At 35.0% G+C, this 22217-nt stretch overlaps 1 protein-coding gene across 2 annotated transcripts in view; it reads right to left on the bottom strand.

Moving 5' to 3' along the window:
* Positions 1-13907, bottom strand: part of LOC124146715 (transmembrane channel-like protein 7) — a 43904-nt gene extending 29997 nt beyond the window's left edge. The window contains exons 1-2 of one of the 2 annotated variants that reach the window (XM_048390691.1): positions 13624-13907; positions 10141-10240 (exon numbers count right to left, since the gene is read on the bottom strand). In XM_048390691.1, the coding sequence (XP_048246648.1) occupies positions 10141-10240; positions 13624-13640 (117 nt within the window). In that variant the 5' untranslated portion in view covers positions 13641-13907. The remainder of the gene's footprint in view (positions 1-10140; positions 10241-13623) is intronic. The other variant, XM_048390693.1, reaches the window with a different exon arrangement.
* Positions 13908-22217: the final 8310 nt, after the last annotated feature.

Here is a 22217-nt window from a genome sequence, read left to right as displayed (position 1 = left end):
GTGGCTGCTTGTACTAGTCTGGACTAATGCCGATGTATAGTGCTAGCTCACTGAGATACCATGCTGCAGTTTAACATGAATACTAGAGTTGTGACGATACACATTGAAACCGATACGATACGTATTGCGATATTTGCTTTACGATTCGATTCAATTCGATTCGATTCGATATGTATCACGATACACAATTTACTGCTGAACATGCCTGTTTTTAAGAAAATAAAATCCTTAAACTAAATTCTGCAGTTTTGTTTTGTGTAATCCATGTAATTTTGTTCTTAAATTCAAGAAGTTAGATGAGAGAAAGATCTCAAAAACTTTTTATTTGAAACTTTTAATTAGGAAAATACAAAATAAAAATTAATTTGGCACACAGTGTAATTTGGCACACATATGAAAATAAATATTTCTTGGCCATTAAACCATGATTGGGTAAAAGTAATATTTTTATAATTATTAATTAAAAACAGTCAATGGATCAAGTGGAAAATTGATGAAAACGTTTGTTTACAGTTGATTAAGAAACCACGTGTTTTTGTTTATATTTTGGACAATGGACCAATCACGACGAACTTCCGGTCTATATATAGATCCGCACCAAGATGGCCTATCGTAGCGATATGAACTATGAAAAATGACTGATTGATTCATAATAGGGGGCATTTGGGGCCTCCAACTACTCAAGCTTTAACTTAACACTCAGTATGAGCAAAACTGTGAACTTTCTGATTGATATACAAATCCAGGACTGAATGTCTTGTCGGCCCTAGATCTCAAATCTACTCGCTAGGCCCCACCTCATCTGCTCATGCTGAACTGTGCAAATAGAAACCGACTGATGCATATATTGGGGGCATCTGGAGCCCCCAAACAGCCAAGCCTTATTTTAAGAGAGAGGTATCTTTCCGTTAATACCTCTATTCTTTATTAACAGAACTGTGAACGAAAGTCTGAAGATGTGTGCTAAGAGACGATATGTAGATCTATTTGTTAGATCTATAAGACATGGTAGAACTTTTTTATAGTTTTGAAATATGACCCTTAAAATGATTAAACATATGATTTAATTAAATATTGAGAAGATATAATTTATGATGTCTGTAATACTCAGGTGATGTAAGTTTGAAAGAAAAACAATGGAAGTTTCAGTCAAGCTCTTGATCACTTGAAGGTTGTCTATTTGCTTTTAATTACACTGTGTATACATGGCTACAGTACTGTTGTATAGACTATTTACAAATTACATCAATATAGATTGTAGGGAACACAAAGGTCTATTTTGAATTTCATTTTAATGGAGCAAAGAGGAGTGCTGTAGCTATGAACATAGGCTTATGTGTGATCATGGTGATGTGAGTAATGATTAGAATCTCTTGATAAGGAAACTCCTGATACTTAGGGAATCATATTGTAATTGTACAAGGATGTAAAAAAGACTTTGACCTGATCTATAGTATTTAATTACCATGAGATTAAATGTGATATGATCGGGTATACAAAAATGTACAAATAATATAAACAATTACATATATGTTGTTATAGCCATGATAATAGGAAGTGAGGTCTGGATTAACCATAGTCATCTATAGCAGAATTGGGACAGTTTTGTTGTGAAGCGGTTATATACAAAACTTATTCTAATTTTTATTTTACTTTTTTTCTCTTCTTTTCTTTATATGAAAATTATATACAGCCAGGTACTCTTAATAATATTGTACAAAGAAGCATATATATGAACATTATTGCATAAAGCTGGGTTGTAGCGAACAATGATTCCAAATGGAAGTCGTTTTAAGTATAATTTTGATACAGTTATATGAATTTTGTTTTCTGAATAAAAAATCCCACCCTTTTCAATATAGGGTCTACATGTGCGAACTTGATGTGATGATAGTCTCACAATATTTAATAAAGAATATTCAGTACAATATATAGATATGAGTAAATTTAATTATGAGGAAAAATAAATTAACTGTGATGTCATTAAACTGTAGAGGCCTCGGAGGTACATTTAAGAGAAAACAAATATTTAAATTTTTAAGAAGTAAAAAAGCACAAATTTATTGTCTACAAGATGTTCATTTTACAGCAGATCAAGATCAACAAATAAGGCAGCAATGGGGTTATAAAGAATGTTATATTGCCCCTTTTAAAAGTAATGCAAGAGGGACAGCAATTTTATTTACCCGGTAATAATAATTTTGAGTTCAAAGTTACCAAAGTATTATTAGATAAGGATGAAGGAAATTATGTTGCCTTAAATATAGAAATACAAAAATATGTATACACACTAATTAATATTTATGGGCCAAATTTGGATAAACCAGATTTTTTTGAAAAAATAAAAGAAACTATAACTGAATTAGAAGGGGACAGAATAATTTTATGTGGAGATTGGAATTTAATACAAGATATAGATTTGGATACATTTAATTATGAACACATAAATAATCCTAAACCCAGAAAGGTTGTTTTAGAAATAATGGATCTGTTGGATCTGAAAGATCCATGGAGGGAATCTAATCCAAATGAAAAGCGTTTTACATGGCGTCAGCCAAATCCAATTAAACAGGCCCGCTTAGATTATTTTTTAATCTCACAAAATTTTCAGTATTCAATTATTAAATGTGATATTAGTCCAAGTTAAAACTCTGATCATTCTTTGATTTCGATGACATTTAATTTATCAGATATGGAAAGAGGAAAAGGATATTGGAAATTTAATAATTCTTTGTTGTATGATAAGGAATATGTTGAACAAATAAAGAAAATAATAAAGTTTACCCTTAATCAATATGAGGATAAAACATATTTGGAAGGTAAAAAGTATGTGATTAATGATCAGTTATTATGGGAAACCATATTACTTGCTATTAGAGGAGAGTCAATATATTATTCATCCACAAAAAAAAAAAAAAATATTGTTAGAGAAAAAGAATTAGAAACTAAACTGTATGATCTGGAAACAAAAATAGATAATGTAGAATTAGAATTGGAAAAGACCAAAATATTGAGTACCATAGATGAACTAAAAGCAGAAAGGGAGGATATATATAAACTTAAGACACAGGGATTATTCGTCAGGTCAAAAGCAAAATGGATAGAGTATGGGGAAAAACCCATTAAATATTTTCTGCATTTAGAACATAGAATTTTTTTAAAGAAATCTATTAGTGAATTTATAAAAAGTGATGGAATAGTAATTAAAAAACAAAATGAGATATTGGAAGAAACAAAATTATTTTATCAAAAAATATATTCCAGTGAAGAATGTACACAAATTAATTTAGAAGAGCTTTTCACTGAGATAAATATTCCAAGACTAGACACAAATATTTCATTAGATTTAGAAGGTGAAATATCTTATGAGGAAGCTCTTGTAGCATTAAAAAATATGAAAAATGATAAAAGCCCTGGACCTGATGGCTTTACATCAGAATTTTTAAAATTCTTTTGGAATGACATTGGTAAATATCTAATAAATTCTCTTAACTATGCATACAGAAATGAATCTTTATCAATAACACAAAAACAAGGATTGATTACATGTTTGCCTAAAGAAAACAAATCTAAATTATTTCTAAAAAACTGGAGACCAATATCACTTTTGAATACCTCATATAAATTAGCATCAGCAATAATTGCAAACAGAATTAAAAAAGTACTACCCCAAATTATACATGAAGACCAAAAAGGTTTTGTTCCTGGAAGATATATTGGAGAAGTGACGAGGCTTATATATGATTTAATGGATTATACTGATACATACCAAATACCTGGTCTATTATTACTCATAGACTTTGAAAAAGCTTTCGATTCAGTGGATAGAAAATTTATTTTAGATGTTTTAGAATTTTTTAAATTTGGACCAAATATACAACAGTGGGTAAAAACATTTTTTAATGGTATGGAATCAAGTGTTCTAGTAAATGGTTTTGCAAGTTCTTTCATTAAACTAACTAGAGGTTGTCGTCAGGGCGATCCATTATCACCATATTTATTTATTATGTGTGCTGAAATACTGGCAATTATGATTAGGAGCAACAAAAAGATTAAGGGAATTCAAATGGGAAATGTAGAACATATCTTAGCTCAATTTGCTGATGACACTACTCTAAGTTTAGATGGTACAGAAAATGGCCTCTATGCAGTAATGAATACATTACAGTTTTTTGCTAGATTTTCAGGATTAAAGGTAAATACAGATAAGACCAAAATAATATGGATTGGATCCAAAAAGAGATCACGGTATAAACTATGTAAAGAATGGAAGTTAGATTGGACAAGTACAAAATTTAAATTGTTAGGAATAAATTTTGATGTGGACCTTGAAAAATTAGTGGAGATTAATTATGAGGAAAAACTGGAAAACAGCAAGAAGTTTGACACCTCAAGGCAGAAATGTAGTCTTAAAATCCCTTCTATTGTCAAAACTAAACCATTTATTCACTCCAATACCAAATCCTTCAGTCGAAACTATTGAAAATTTTCAAAAAAAATGTTTTAGATTTGTATGGAAGGGTAAACCAGACAAAATCAAGAGAAGCAATATTTCATTACCCAAAAAATATGGAGGAATTAAAGTACCCATTATAAAAGATGTTATAGCAGCACAAAAAATAGTATGGGTGAAGAGATTACTGTATAGTCAGTCCAAGTGGTCAACTCTAGTTTCTTATTGTATACCGAATAGAAATAGATTACTATGGATGGCAGATGCTATGTACATTAATACTATACATCATCCCAAATGTTGTAAATTTATTTTGGAAAGAGGTTTTGGAGGCATGGTCGCGATACCTGGGAATGAATAAAATAAAGACTAAAATTGAATTTATAAGCCAATCTCTATGGTATAATAACAATATTATGATTGGGGGAAAACCGGTATTTTATGGAAATTGGTTCTGTAAAGGTTTAATGTTTATTTGTGATTTATTGAAGGATAGCGGGGAAATATATACCTATGAAGAATTTGTGGAAGCATACAAAACTGAAACTGATTTTCTTACATATCAAGGTTTATTAAGTGCTGTCCACCAATATTGTAAAACCAACAATTTAGATAATTATACGGGAATATATTTACGACCAATATTACCCTTCAATGTATCACTTATAATTAATTGCAAAGGCGGAAGTAAAGACTTTTATAACACTCTTCTACAACCAAATTTCGTAAAAACCCATGGTATGCTTAAGTGGGAAAATGTTTTACAAAAAGATTTTAGTAATGAAGAGTGGGAAATATATAATTTGATGGTTTACAGATGTACACAAAGTGTAAGCCTAATTTGGTTTCACCTTAAGATACTACACTATATTCTTGCAACAAATAGTTATTTATTTAAGATTGGTTATGAAGATACCCCCACATGTACTCTTTGTAAAACTTGCCCAGAAACCATTATTCATATGTTTTGTGAATGTCAATATACAATTCATATTTGGGAGGATTTGAAAGATTGGTTAGGGACAACAGTGGAAGGAAGTATTAATTGTAGTAACCAAAATCTTTTATTTGGATTTAAAGGAAAAAACAATAACCCATTAAATATTATATTTTTAATTGCAAAATTTGTAATTTATAAACAAATGAGAAAGAAATCAATTCCACATTTTAAACAAGTAAAGTGGGAAATAATTAAATATTATGAAGCTACAAGATCTATTGCTTTCTCAAATTGTAAACAAGCTAAATTTTTCTCTTTTTGGTCTTCATTCCACACATTATTCAAGAACACCAAGATATATGATTTAATACTACAATATGTCTGTTATTCTGTATAGAAACCTTATATATAGATCTACCAGATGTACCAGAGAAACAAACTACTGAATGTACAACAAGGCGATTTGAATATATACCATGCTGATCTTAATGTAATATGTTCCATGTATACTTTGTATTTGAAATGATGGGAATAAAAAAATAAATTAAAAAAAATAATAAAAAAATGATTGGGTAAAACACAAATAATTTTCATGACACTGAAATCAGCATATTTTCTATTTATGCTGAGATTGCTTGTCACTGAGCAAGAAATACTATCAAGCTTATATTGAACAGTTTGGAATGGACTTGTGCAGGAACTGAAACTCAATTTTCATACCCTCAGTTTACACAACTTGAACTTTAGAACACTCAAAGTGTCACAACTGACAATACTGTTTCTAGAAATATTCAGTAATGATTGCAAAAGTTCACTCAGTCAAAATTTTAACAAAAATAATATCAAATATCAATCTCAATTGGCACTTGGTACAGTCAGAAAGGTACAATAATAATTAGCACCATACCTGTTAATGAAGGAATTCTTGCAGAATAAAAGACTTGAATGAGTTAAAATGACCAATCACTAATATTCATTCAGTCAAAAGTGTTAATACCATATAATATGATCTGTCAAAAAATATATGACATTGCTAAGTGTTCTTAAAAGTCAGCAACAAAACTAACAAAACAGTACTTGCTTTACAAGTCAGTCTTGCACACAAAAATCTTAATCTCAATAATCTGTCAAATTCATAACAATTAATAAAAGTCAGTTATCATCATCAAACAAAGATTGCAGCAAATGACTATCTGAAAGTGTGTAACACTTGTAAATGCAAATTCAAATAATTCAACTGAAATGAATAATGAACCTTAAAACATTAGACTTTCACATGAACTTTCAAATGTCTAGAAATGCTTAACATTCTTTTTCAAGAAAATCATTCTATCAACATGCTTCCAGCCCTTTGAGCTGTTACGATGTCCCCAGCAGTAGAGAAAACTCTCTCTGAGGGTACTGATGTGCCTGGAATACATAATACTGACTTTGCTATCATTGGATACAGATGATGATTCACTCTCCACCAATCAAGTGGATTGGAATCCACAAGTAGAGATGGTACTTTACAGTAGCTTTCTATCTCATCTTGAGCTTGTGACAAGGATGACCTGGCTGGACGAGGGGGGGATGCAGACTCTACCTTGACCACATACACGTCTCCAAACAATCTGGTCAGGCACCCTGATGACCCGGCACCACTGTCTGCAGTGTCTTGTTCTGTCTTGACAACAGCGACATCTTCGTCAACAGATGAGACTGGATTCAAATTGGGCAGGGGTGGGTCCATTGGTGCTGTGTTCGGTTCAGGTTCCTGCTTCACCTCTGTCAGTGGCTGAAAAGTGAAAATAGATTGCATTGTTTTCATAAATTTATGTACATGAAATATAAATTTCAGAAGAAAATTATACAAATTTCAAAATTGGCATTCATAACTGATAAATTTCATTCTAATTATTTTTTACTTTCTTAATACAATGAGTTAGTATATTGAATATGGCCTGTGATATTCAAGTTTAAAGGGAAAGAATAAACTAGATATACATACACAATTGCTATCCCAGTACTCAGCTACAGATGTTGATAGATCTGTTAAGACAGAAGCCTTTTCATCATCCTTCAAGAAGGGCAGGGACTTGAATCTTGGATCTACTGCTGATGCAGTATGTAGAATTTGCAACACTTCTGGTTTTGTATACCTCTTGTTGAGATCTGCAAATATGGCTGTCTTGACCTCTTTCACAAAAGGTGGATCTTCATCTTTGATGCACATCTGAGTCTTTATCAAATGGAGCACTGGGGCAAGGATGGACAGTGTTGGAAACCTCTCCTCACAAAGGACTTCAGTTGCTCCTTTGAGTGGCCGCAGAAGATCAACAAGAAGCTCTAAGTTTTGGATGTCTGTCTCGCTGAGCGTAGTGATATCTGTTTCCTTATCTTGATTTCCTTAGTTGCAATGAGAGTGGCATATTAGCAGGCTGAAGTTGCAGGTAACTTTGAATCATATCATGAGTGCTATTCCATCGCGTAATAACATCCATTTTTAGTTTTGTTTCAGGCAGACCAAGTCGTTCTCGGTTGATCTTCAATTTGGCAAAGGCCACTGTGCTCCTGTGAAAGAACACCACTTTCCTCCTGAACCTTCCCAAGAGTATGACTACTCTGGGTGACTTGAGTCCTTTTTGGGTGGCCAAATTCAAAGTATGAGCGAAGCAGGACATGTGTTTCATGTCTGCCACCTCCGCCGCTATCCCAACATTGGCAGCATTATCTGTGACAAGGCCAGTCTGTTTATGCTGTAGACCCCACTCTTCCACTGCATCTTTCAGCACTTTACCAATGTTTACCCCTGTGTGTGACTCCTTGATGATTCTTGTCTGTAGAACAAAGGGAACTATTTTCCATTCAATGTTGATGTGTTGGCTTGTGATTGTAATGTATCCCTCAGTGGATCGGCTGGTCCGACCATCAGTGGTCAACGAAACTGCTTCTGCCTTACTGAGTTTATCTATGACTTCTTGCTTTGTCTCCTCATACACTTCTGGAATTATTTTCTTTAATAAAGTTTTTCTGTTTGGAAGTTTGTACCTCGGCTCCAGAGTTTCAATTAAATTCACAAACCCTTCACTCTCAACGATTGAAAATGGCTGTAGATCCCTGACAAAAAACTGAGCAAGAGCCTTAGTGTTAGCCTTAGATCGTTCACTATTAGGAGGCAGTTTCTCTTTACGACGAAACATGTTCATGATATTCTCACCAGCAGAATTCTTCGACGACGACTTGGAAGTTTGAGGATCCAGTTTTGCCCTCTTGTGAATTCGAACATCTTCACTCGCGTGGCGTCTCTTCAAATGGGCTGCCATATTTGTTGTGTTGCCATTATATGTTGAAATGGTATTGCAAATAGTGCACGACACCTTTGTTTTGTCTCTCGACAGAAGGAAATGCTTCCACACAGCACTTTTAAACGATGCCGGAGGCTTTATAAACTCTGACACATCGCTTGCCTCGCAAAGAGCCGACATTTTAACTACCAAGACTAGACGAGATTAAACGTTACATAGCAACCTCAAACATGGAAGCGTCCACGAGACAGCATTTCTGGTTGTATTACGAGTAAATATTTTGTTTCAGAACAGATCAATTTATTCAATGAAATGTATCGTTATTGTATTGATACATAGAAACCATATCGATATATTGTATCGGATACCTAGAGATCGTGATTCGAATACATATCGATTAATCGTCACAACTCTAATGAATACCCCACTCAGACAAAGTATACTGACTCCAAGCCGACCAGTCCTTGTTTTAGCCCCTTTATGCCGAACGCTAGACAGGGTAACAACAAGTACCATCTTTTAACGTCTTTTGGTATGACGCAGCCGGGGATCAAACCCCGGACCTTCCGCTCTCCAGGCGGACGCTCTACCACTAGACCACGGAGGCAGTCTACTTTTTCTGATCCGGATGTCCAATATATGTACAGAGAGAACCTCCCTGGTTAACCTTCAGTCTCTGAATCTTCGCGCCACTCCCAGATAACTAACACAATACTATCGATGATAATTTTAGCTCCTGCCATCTAAATGTTTAACATCATGCAAAGTAGGTCATAGTACTCATCTCTCAATAATAACTAATTTCCATTCACTAAAGTGGTAGATTCAGTCCGTATTATCAAAAACTCTTCTTGTCTAATATACCTTGGTTAACTACCTAAGTTCATCGGTTAATCGAACATAGTTCATCAGTCAAAACACCCTGGTTCATGACAGGAAATATTTTGATTTGATTGTTTCTTGTTTAAAGCTGCACTCAGCAGTATTCCAGCAATATCGTCAAGTCTGAACCAGGAAATCAAGTGATTGACACCATGAGCATTGATCTACACACCTGGGAAATGATGACATGCATCCACCAAGTCAGCTAGCCTGACAAACCGATCCTGTTATGACCAGCAGGGGTTGCTGAAGACCTATTGATTTTAGTGAGTGAGTGAGTGAGTATGGTTTTACGCCGCTTTTAGCAATATTCCAGCAACATCACGGCGGGGGACACCAGAAATGAGCTTCACACATTGTACCCATGTCGGGAATCGAACCCGGATCTTCAGCGTGACGAGCGAACGCTTTAACCACTAGGCTACCCGACCGCCCCCCTATTGATTCTAACCTGGATCTTCAAGGGGGCGACAGTCAGAAACAAGCTGAAACATTTTTAGCCTAGTGTTTCAGAAAATTATATTTGAACAGTTTACTTGCATGAGGTACAAAAACATTCTATCACTCATCAGAGGTACCTTTGATGCTTGACTTGGTCTCAACAAGGAACCAGTTGAATGTGTCTGCTGTCCGGCTGAGTCCATCGGAACTCTCGTCTCTCTAAATCTTCGGTCTGATCTATTAAACAAAAGGCTTGCATAGACAAGGTAAAAAGTGTGTTATAGCTAGAAACCAACTGACACTAGGATAGGTGACTTTCAGTAATTTGCAGTAGCCGAAACTAAGTAAGTCTTTGGGTTCTGGGGTCCTTGAGGCTTGTTCATTTGTCTTGTGACCCCCTAAATATGAAAGTTTTAACACTAGGGTTATGACAAGGACCATTCCCTTTCATGCTTAATTTTGTACACTGAATTGCATCTGCTAATGTATTGCCCAATATGTTCCACTTGTTGCATAAGCTCACAACAGCGTCATATTTCTAAGTTAGAATAAACAAGACACAGCACGCTTGTCCATTATACACTGCAGAAGAGTTCATGAATGTGATCTGTGAGGGTATATAGGCATGAAAGCAGAAAATGTTATAAAAAATAAAAAAGTTTACTTATTTGGATTTTTGAAAAAGTTCATGTGTATCTGTATGCAAGCAACTTAAAATTAATTGGGTAAAATTCTAATGGTGCTTTGTTCCATTTGCCATCTCTCAACACACAAGTAGATCGATCCATTTTTAAGATTACAGGTAGGTGAGGTGAAATGGGGTTTAACGTCGCATCCAAGATTATTGCACTGATATAGCGACGTGCATGCATTTGTATGTGTGTGTGGCTGCTTGTACTAGTCCGGACTGATGCCGATTTCTAGTGCTAGCAGTTAGCACACTGAGATACCATGTCACAGTTTAACCTGAATACCCAACTCAGACACAGCATACTGACTCCGAGCCGACCAGTCCTGGTTTTAGCCCCTTAATGTTGAGCGCCAGACAGTGTAGATTTCAGGTAGGAGGCAAGTGATTGTTGTTTTAGCAGTAGAAGTTTTGGCCAATGGAGAGGGTTACTGAGGGAAGACCGTGTCTGTACACTATGCAATTCATCTGCTGTTGGAGACAAGTTTCACTATGTTTTTAGGTGTGAAGCCCTTCTCCAACAACAACTTCTTTGTATCCCAAAGGATTGTTATATCTGGCCTAGTATTTGTAAACTACGTAGAACATTATCACATTAAAATATATCCACTTTAAAACATCTGTCCGGATTCATTGTACATTTGAACACGTTATTATGTTAAAGTGTCATAATCATGTTACCATCTTTATCTTCATTGAATACATATTATCTGTTATATACACACTCTTGTGCCACCGTTTTTCAGAGAAATAAAACTGACAGGTAAAACTGACAAAATGTTCAGTAGGATACCATTCTGCTCATTTTACAGACATAAGCAGCTTAACTGGAGCTTCAGTCATGGTTTAACAAGGATATTAACTTCATGTGCACACTCTGTGCCAAAGACTTTTGAGTCTACGTATACTTGCCTGAATTTCTCTTTTGCCATAATTCTCAATGTCAATAAATGCTGAGATTTATCGGGGATACCAAACTAAGTGCCTGGGATTTCTTTTGTTCAAAATTGAGAATTTATTATTTTCTTAGTTCAGATGTATTTTAACATTGCATTCGATGCATTAATGTAAATCACAGCCTCTTCCTCTATAATTTGTATCCCAATTGCGTGGCTCGATGCTCATGATGTCAATCACTGGATTGTCTGGTCCAGACACGATTATTTACAGACCGCTGTCCAATAGCTGGAATATTGCTGAGTGCGGCGTTAAACAACAAACAAACAAACTATTCCTGATTGCTGATATCAGTGATATACAAGTCACCTTGACCAACCCATAATTTTAGTGTGGCTTTATAACATGAATTGGGAAACTTTTAATTCCAATTTGGGATTTGAAACTGATGTTTTCTGGAGACTTGGCACCAAATATCTGCCTCTGAGCAGGTCTAAATACATTCCTAAAATGGGCTATAACCCGTCATAAGCTGAGCTTAGACAGAAAGACATGCTTCACTCTGGCTTCAGACAGGTGGTTAAAGTTTAGATGCATGCATATTGATATGAGTGAGTGAGTGAGTGAGTGAGCGAGTATGGTTTTACACCGCTTTTAGCAATATTCCAGCAATATCACGGTGGGGGACACCAGAAATGGGCTGCACACAATGTACCCATGTCGGGAATCGAAACCCGGGTCTTTGGCGTGACGAGCGAACGCTTTAACCACTAGGCTACCCGACCGCCCCTCATATTGATATGAAGGTAAGCCTCTCTCAATATGAAAATGGATTGAATTTTTCCTGAAGTTTACTGTTGATTGGCTATACTTATACTTATAATCAGTGAACAGTGTTTGAAATTAATGTGGGTACTGGCATCCCTGTGAGTATCTCCTATGGTGTCTGAACCTAGGGACCCCAACTTTTTCAATTCCAATATCAACCGGGTTCACTCTAGGAATTTTATGACATGTGCCCTTTATATTAAAATTTCAAATATTCCAGACGTACGCCCATACAACACAAATTGTATAAACTTGTATTTATAAATGTGGGCCTTTTTTAAATATAGGGGCTAAAAGCACAAGGCCGAACCCTAGAATTATCCCTGTATCAGGCAATGACAAGGACCTACATGATTGATGTTTCATAACTACATTCAAATACTCATGAAAGATTTATTGTCTGTTTGGTAATGAAATAAAAGAATGTCAAGTCATTGGCTCTACTTTAACTTTTCATGCATCAGTCAGTTCACATGTTTCAATCCAAAATACACCATACAATGATACATGCTTGGCTTATGGTGGAATTTGGACACATTAAGCTTATCAGGGTTAGAAATTGGCACTAGTCCTGTAGTCCTTGCCAAATAGTTAAGGTATCATAAGGACTAGTAGAAATGTGCACTTTTTAAGGGTTTTGCTATATCTTATCACTATAAGGACTAGTGGAATAAAACTGTTAGTTTCTACTGTTGCTTATTCTGGTTATTTTAGATATTTTTTAACTGAGTTATCCTTGTGTTTTAGGTGCAGGGTCAAAGTTCATTGAAATTTTGAATAATAGCTCTCGTGCTATTCAGGGAGTAAGGGACTGGTAAAATACAACAAGTACTTGTACATGAGCGAGTATGTTTTCTTATCACTTGGGTTGCACGCTCAGGTTGGCCCATTGGCCTAGTTACTCTTTATGTAAAAGCAAAATGAAGTGTGTATGGATAGTTGCTCATGTTATCAACCACTGTTTTACCTTGACTTATTTTATTATTTACATTTGCCTGATTAAGCTGTAATTTTGCGGACTGGCATATTTAGGCCTAGGCTACTCGCATTCGTCCCTCTCATTCAGTTCTTCATACAGGCCTAGTAGTACTGTGAAATGTAGATAAGACATGTTATACTAAAATAATATAGGAGATGACCAAATGTATGTGACCATTAATCACAATGAGTAAAATAGCTGTCAACAATCTGGATCTTTGATACTTACATTACATCAAATGCCATCTTGATGGCTGCTTTTCTTTCACTGTCTCATGAGATTTGAAAGGTGAAATTATGCACAAATATTCACGATTGATTTACACTTGTACTTCTTGATCTTCGTCATATTCAAGGCACATTACATCACACATAAGACAGGGGTTTGACTTTGAGATAAATCTAAACATCTAACACCAAAAGACTGTGACATTTTCAAGCAGACGAAGTCAAACAAGAGCGCCTAAAGTACTTTTAATTGGTTTCACGGTGTGATTGCGTAACGCTGAATGCTTCTTCATTATCTGTAGACAGGTTCCAAGTCAATATGGACATAAACATGATAATGGTAACTAGTTACAAATGTAGATTTTTACATTTTATAATTCTCTTTATTTCCAAGTAATAGAATGCTAATATAAATAAATATCATAAGTTATTTTATTTTTTTAAATTTGACAGTATTAAACATAATGGTCATATATTGTGTATTTTCCTTTACATTGAATGCAATGACGCATTAAATGTTCTTCACCGAAATAGTATCATTGGGAAATTCAAAGCTCCATGCTGTAGCTTGCAATGCCAAACCTAATGAGGAGCTTGAAAGGTACTACTCTGGAGTTGCTTCCCTTAGTTCACGTGGGCTCTCAGTGAACAGTTGGCAATAAGGAAAGAACTGGCAGAAATGTTAAAAATCAAATGGTGACGAGAAAAGGATTACTTCCCAAAACTGAATAATACACAGTGGAAAAAAGTATTCTGATGATTCGTCAACATTCATTCCAACATAATGTTGTAATCCTGAGTCTGGATTTTCGAAACGATATAAGTTGGGATTAATTTTAACAACTTTCAAAGACAAGATACCCTACGATCACGATAGTTTCGAAAATACGCTATGACAACAGTTGTGTCCGATTTTCTTACTATAGCTTTACGATAATCGAAGCCTAAAGATCGTAAAGAACATCTCGAGCTTAAACTTGAAATAAACAATTTAAGCAAGGGCTTCATAATGCAGGTGAACTAGCAATGATTCAAAAAGTTATCATGATGATATTTAGAGGTAGAAGTAGTGTCCCTCGGACGTTACAGGATCTGCTGATTGTATAGGTTCGAATCTGAGATTCGCCGGGATTGCTTAACTGATTGAAAATAAATTTAACCCAAACCAGCCCGTCACTCGTATCATCACATTTCATCTTTCTGAAAAAAAGTTATTTATTTAACCGAAAGAGTTTAAAACAATTTCTTGAAAGAATAACCTCGATTATCCGGTGTATTACAACTCCAATCTATATATCGCGATCGTAACAGAACGGAGCTATGTCATACCCAAGGGAATCAGGGACGTAAATACCACAACATGATAGGATTTATTCTTTTTTCTGATCAAGAAAACAATTACACATAAAAAATACATTGTACATAAAAAAAACAATATAATGAAATAAGTGAGTGAGTGAGTGAGTATGGTTTTACGCCGCTTTTAGCAATATTCCAGCAATATCACGGTGAGGGACACCAGAAATGGGCTTCACACATTGTAACCATGTCGGGAATCGAACCCGGGTCTTCGGCGTGACGAGCGAACGCTTTAACCACTGGGCTACCCGACCGCCCCTAATGAAATAAGCTGCGGAGCAAAAGAAAGTATACATCCATGTCTGATGGTGGCTGAGAAACAAACAAGAAATGGTTATTCGATGGTGATGCATTTGATAAGCGTACCAGAGTTATGTTTTGGACCTTAAAATTAGGTTCGCAGTGTTTTAGCGACTGTTTACAGAGTAGTAACGTTTTTTATAACATTTGTAAGTTTTGGGTCAAATTCAGTTTTCAAGTGTATACTTTCTTTTGTCAGGCAGTTTAATTGCAACATTGTAATATTGTGATGTATGAATTTTTGAAAATTAAAGACAAGTAACGTCGCTATTTTGGTCATTGCAGTTGTTAAATAAACCCGCGATGGTGAGGTGGTGGTGGGTGAGGTGGTGAGGTGGTGAGTGAGGTGAAATGTGGTTTGACCTCGCGTTCAAGATTATTTCGGCTGTTTGTACTAATCCGGAGTGATGCCGGTTTTATAGTGCTAGCGGGGGCCCAGTCGTCTAAGGCGCCGCGATTCGCTGTGCAGAGTTGCGTCCCTTGGGCACGCCAGAAACCTATGATTGTGGGTTCGAATCCCGGTTCCCCCTATTATGTTTCTAGGTTTGTCAGCACCATGCGCGTGGGTTTCACCGAAGTGGTAAGCGTCTGAGACCTTCATCACTTCGGGCTTTCCTCCCACATTAAGCTGACACGCTTATTCGACGTAATAAGCGCCCCGCTCTAACAAGCGCCCACGGCGATATTTGCTAATATATTGGCTAGTGAACAATCCAAATTAGCGCCCCTTCCGATTGATCTATGTACACAAGACTTGTTTGTTCGTGTATGATACGCACTCCTGTGTTATATGCACCCTTAATTATGGGTAATTACATTCTGGAAAATATATCTGTCGTGTATAATACACACAGACTTTTCTTTTCTATCCTTTCAGGCTGTCGGCATAAACTACGAAATTTACAACCTTTCAACTCTGTTGTTTTTTTCTCACCAAAATTATATTCTAATAAGAGCCCCCTTTTTCTTATTTTGAGAGCACCCCGGGCGCTTATTACGTCGAATACGGGGTAACTGGAATACTGTTAAAAGCGGCGTTAAACCCAACTCACTCACTCATTTATAGTGCTAGCCCACTGAGAGACCATGTCCCAGTTTAACATGAATACCCTACACTGTCACAGTATACTGACTCCTAGCCGACCAGTCTTTGTTTTGTCTCCTTAATGACGAGCGACGGGTAACAACAAGTACCACCTCTAAACGTCTTCTGGTATGACGCGGCTAGGGGTTGGAACCACGGCCTTCCGGGCCTCCGGGCTGCCGCTCCACCACTAGACCACGGAGGCGGTCTGCTTGTATGTTTGCCTCTTTTGTCAATGTCCAAATATTATTCAAACACACTGTCATCAGGCCACAGAGACACGGAGATCTGCGGAGATGCCCCATTAAGCTGGACTGTACTGTGTTGTCTATTGTTTAACGTCACCTTTACATACTAAATAGTTGCTTATTTCTATTTTGTCTTCATATTCTGGATGTTTATTAGGGTATTGTGAGTTTTGTTTGTCTGTTTGTTGTTTGCAATATTCCGGCTATATGACGGCGGCGGGTATTTTGAGTTTGTTTATTGTAAGTGGTAATAGTAGTATTAGTAGTTTTAGTAGTAGTTGTAGTAGTAGTAGTAGTAGTAGTAGTAGTAGTAGTTTTAGTAGTTGTAGTAGTAGTAGTAGTAGTAGTAGTAGTAGTAGTAGTAGTAGTAGCAGAGGTAGTAGCTGTTGTAGTAGTAGTACTTAGTTGTAGTAGTTGCTGAAGGCCTATTCCACCCTGTATCGTCACAGTCGTGATCGCACTGACTAAAGTAGATGTAATATAGTAGAAAATTATTCTGAAACGTTAGCTTGGCCCAGTAGTATGTACAGAGTTACGTCCCTTAGGCGTACCAGCATCCTATGATAGTTTGTTCGAATCCCAGTTTCGCCCTGGTGATGTTTCTAGGCTGGTCTACTCGTTCCCGTGAGTGAACGAACGAGCTGCATCACTTCAGGCTTTCTTCTCAGATCGTTGACATGCCGCCACACAGCTGAAATACTGTTAAAAGCGGCGTCGAACTTACTCACTCACACGCACATATACAATCACTCACACAAATATTGGGGGCGGTGCGATTTTGTTTTCATGCAAAGATAACCATCTTTACCAAATTCTGCTGACTACCCCCACAGCCTCTTAGTCAGGTTATAGTCAGGGAGACAAAGACACATAAAAAGAGCTTGTCATCATGGAATTGTAGTAGGGTTGCCTACTGGCTGTCTTAGTATATCATCTTACTCCAGCGGTTTAAACATGTGAGGGGGGAAGGTTAATCAGGTGATTACACCAGTGTAGCTGGTGTCTGTCGATGACGGTGGGTATAACCGAAAACCAACTCTCATCTCTGTCTAGCTCACGTGTTAGTATTACAAGTATGTGTCACGATTCACTCATCTGTCGATTCAGGTTTTAGTTCTGTTCTGTTCTGTTCTGTTCTGTTATAATAACTAGGCCTGATAACTACTCGAGCTAGCGTTAGCGTACCTCCTATGACAGAAATATTAAGTCTGATATCACAATATTAGAAACAGTTATACTCGTGTATACCTTTCTCCGTATTATTGTTTTTGTGTGAATAAAGCTTCTTCTTCTCCTCTTCCCCTCCTCCCCTCCTCCTTCTTTTCCTTCTTTATCTTATCCTTCTTCCCATTCTCAGTCTCAGTGAAAGTTTTGTCAGTGAAGGCGACCTCACGACTAACGCAGTAGCATACTTATGAAGTATTAATGTAAGGGGCCATATTCACAGGGTAAGGGTGTCAGTCATATGATCAGCCCAACTCACTCACTCACTCACTCACTCACTCACTCACTCACTCACTCACTCACTCACTCACTCACTCACCCATCCAACCACTCACTAACTCACTCGATAGAAATGATAAGAATAAATTTTAATAATGTCATGGTTTAAATCTTTTATCGATATATAATATGTTTATTTCAGGGCAGCTCGATCGTAGTTGTTGTTTGAGCGGTAGTAGCTTGACATTGCGTTCCCTGTTAAAAGGGTGACTTCGGTGAATAGATATTTTATCGGGTTACATGCGTTTCCCACTTCAAAGCCTGCTTCTTTCAGCAGGTGCGATAACGGTATGGTTCTCCGCCCCACGCGAAGCTTTGTTGTTGTAACCACCTTGCACAATGCCATCAATAAAATTACCTTTTAAATTTGATACAACGTTAAACCCATTTCAAATATGTACACACATTGCGTGCGTTTCCTATTCTAAAATATACACACACAGTAATAGTAATAGTAATAGTAACAGTAACAGTAATAGTTATAGTAACAGTAATAGTAACAGTAACAGTAATAGTAACAGTAATAGTAACAGTAATAGTAACAGTAACAGTAATAGTAACAGTAACAGTAATAGTAATAGTAACAGTAATAGTAACAGTAACAGTAATAGTAATAGTAACAGTAACAGTAATAGTAACAGTTATAGTAACAGTTATAGTAACAGTAATAGTAACAGTAACGGTAATAGTAACAGTAAAAGTAACAGTAATAGTAACAGTTATATCGACAGTAATAGTAACAGTAACAGTAACAATAATAGTAACAGTAATAGTAACAGTAACAGTAATAGTAATAGTAACAGTAATAGTAACAGTAATAGTAACAGTAACAGTAATAGTAACAGTAATAGTAACAGTAACAGTAATAGTAATAGTAACAGTAATAGTAACAGTAATAGTAACAGTAACAGTAATAGTAATAGTAACAGTAATAGTAACAGTAATAGTAATAGTAATAGTAATAGTAACAGTAATAGTAACAGTAACAGTAATAGTAATAGTAACAGTAATAGTAACAGTAATAGTAACAGTAATAGTAACAGTAATAGTAATAGTAACAGTAATAGTAACAGTAATAGTAACAGTAACAGTAACAGTAATAGTAACAGTAATAGTAATAGTAACAGTAATAGTAATAGTAACAGTAATAGTAACAGTAATAGTAACAGTAATAGTAACAGTAATAGTAATAGTAACAGTAATAGTAACAGTAATAGTAATAGTACAGTAATAGTAACAGTAATAGTAACAGTAATAGTAACAGTAACAGTAATAGTAATAGTAACAGTAACAGTAATAGTACAGTAATAGTAACAGTTATAGTAACAGTAATAGTAACAGTAATAGTAACAGTAATAGTAATAGTAACAGTAATAGTAACAGTAATAGTAACAGTAACAGTAACAGTAATAGTAACAGTAATAGTAATAGTAACAGTAATAGTAATAGTAACAGTAATAGTAACAGTAATAGTAACAGTAATAGTAACAGTAATAGTAATAGTAACAGTAATAGTAACAGTAATAGTAATAGTACAGTAATAGTAACAGTAATAGTAACAGTAATAGTAACAGTAACAGTAATAGTAATAGTAACAGTAACAGTAATAGTACAGTAATAGTAACAGTTATAGTAACAGTAATAGTAACAGTAATAGTAACAGTAACAGTAATAATAATACTAACAGTAACAGTAATAGTACAGTAATAATAACAGTAATAGTAATAGTAACAATAATAGTAACAGTAACAGTAATAGTAACAGTAACAGTAATAGTAACAGTAATAGTAGTAGTTACAGTAACAGTATAGTAATAGTAACAGTAATAGTAACAGTAACAGTAACAGTAACAGTAATAGTAACAGTAATAGTAATAGTAATAGTAACAGTAATAGTAACAGTAATAGTAATAGTAATAGTAATAGTAACAGTAATAGTAACAGTAACAGTAATAGTAATAGTAACAGTAATAGTAACAGTAATAGTAACAGTAATAGTAATAGTAACAGTAATAGTAACAGTAATAGTAACAGTAACAGTAACAGTAATAGTAATAGTAACAGTAATAGTAACAGTAATAGTAACAGTAATAGTAACAGTAATAGTAACAGTAACAGTAATAGTAATAGTAACAGTAATAGTAACAGTAATAGTAACAGTAATAGTAATAGTAACAGTAACAGTAATAGTACAGTAACAGTAACAGTAATAGTAACAGTAATAGTAACAGTAACAGTAATAGTAATAGTAACAGTAACAGTAATAGTACAGTAATAGTAACAGTTATAGTAACAGTAATAGTAACAGTAATAGTAACAGTAACAGTAATAGTAACAGTAACAGTAATAATAATACTAACAGTAACAGTAATAGTACAGTAATAATAACAGTAATAGTAATAGTAACAATAATAGTAACAGTAACAGTAATAGTAACAGTAACAGTAATAGTAACAGTAATAGTAGTAGTTACAGTAACAGTATAGTAATAGTAACAGTAATAGTAACAGTAACAGTAATAGTAACAGTAATAGTAACAGTAACAGTAATAGAAACAGTAATAGTAACAGTAACAGTAACAGTAATAGTAATAGTAATAGTAACAGTAATAGTAACAGTAACAGTAACAGTAACAGTAATAGTAACAGTAACAGTAACAGTAATAGTAACAGTAATAGTAACAGTAATAGTAACAGTAATAGTAACAGTAACAGTAACAGTAACAGTAATAGTAACAGTAATAGTAACAGTAACAGTAATAGAAACAGTAATAGTAACAGTAACAGTAACAGTAATAGTAATAGTAATAGTAACAGTAGCAGTAATAGTAAAAGTAACAGTAACAGTAAAAGTAATAGTAACAGTAACAGTATAGTAACAGTAACAGTAGTAGTAACAGTAACAGTAACAGTAATAGTACAGTGACGGTAACAGTAACAGTAATAGTAACAGTAACAGTAACAGTAACAGTAATAGTAATAGTAATAGTAACAGTAATAGTAATAGTAACAGTAATAGTAACAGTAACAGTAACAGTAACAGTAATAGTAACAGTAATAGTAACAGTAATAGTAACAGTAATAGTAACAGTAACAGTAACAGTAACAGTAATAGTAACAGTAATAGTAACAGTAACAGTAATAGAAACAGTAATAGTAACAGTAACAGTAATAGTAATAGTAATAGTAACAGTAGCAGTAATAGTAAAAGTAACAGTAACAGTAATAGTAACAGTAACAGTAATAGTACAGTGACAGTAACAGTAACAGTAATAGTACAGTGACAGTAACAGTAACAGTAATAGTAACAGTAACAGTAATAGTAATAGTAATAGTAGTAGTAACAGTAACAGTAATAGTAATAGTAATAGTAACAATAATAGTAACAGTAACAGTAATAGTAGTAGTAACAGTAACAGTAACAGTAACATTAATAGTAATAGTAACAATAATAGTAACAGTAATAGTAGTAGTAACAGTAACAGTAATAGTAATAGTAATAGTAACAGTTATAGTAACAGTAATAGCAATTGCCGTGTCAGTGTAGTAGCAGTAGTAGGAGAATTAGATGTGGTAGTGGCTGTTGTCGTAAATACTGCATAGTATTCAGTATTGCTATAATTATTATCATTAATAGTAGTCGCTACAGTAGCTACTGCTACTACTGCTGCTGCCACTATACTACAACTACTACAAGGACTACTACTACTACTACCACTACTACTACCACCAGTACTACTACTAAAGCTGCTGCTGCTACTACTACATCTATACCACTACTACTACTACTACTAGTACTTCTCGTCGTAAGAGGCGACAAACGGGATCGGGTGGTCAGGCTCGCTGACTTGGTTGATGCATGTCATCGTATCCTAAATTGCATAGATCGATGCTCATGATGTCAATCACTTGATTGTCTGGTCCAGACTCGTTTATTTACAGATCGCCGGAATATTGCTGAGTGCGGCGTTAAACAACAAACAAACAAATAAACCACCACTACTACTGCTACCACTATCACTACTACCCCTACTACTATATATACTACATATACTACAGCAGTACTGCATGGTGACCGGCGCTGTATGAGCTCGACAGAAGAC

Source organism: Haliotis rufescens, unplaced genomic scaffold, assembly GCF_023055435.1.
Source record: "Haliotis rufescens isolate VD_foot unplaced genomic scaffold, xgHalRufe1.0.p SCAF_10, whole genome shotgun sequence".
Taxonomy (NCBI): Eukaryota; Metazoa; Mollusca; class Gastropoda; order Lepetellida; family Haliotidae; genus Haliotis; species Haliotis rufescens.
Note: the sequence above shows the minus strand (reverse complement) of the source record. Positions and strands in the feature narration are given on the sequence as shown.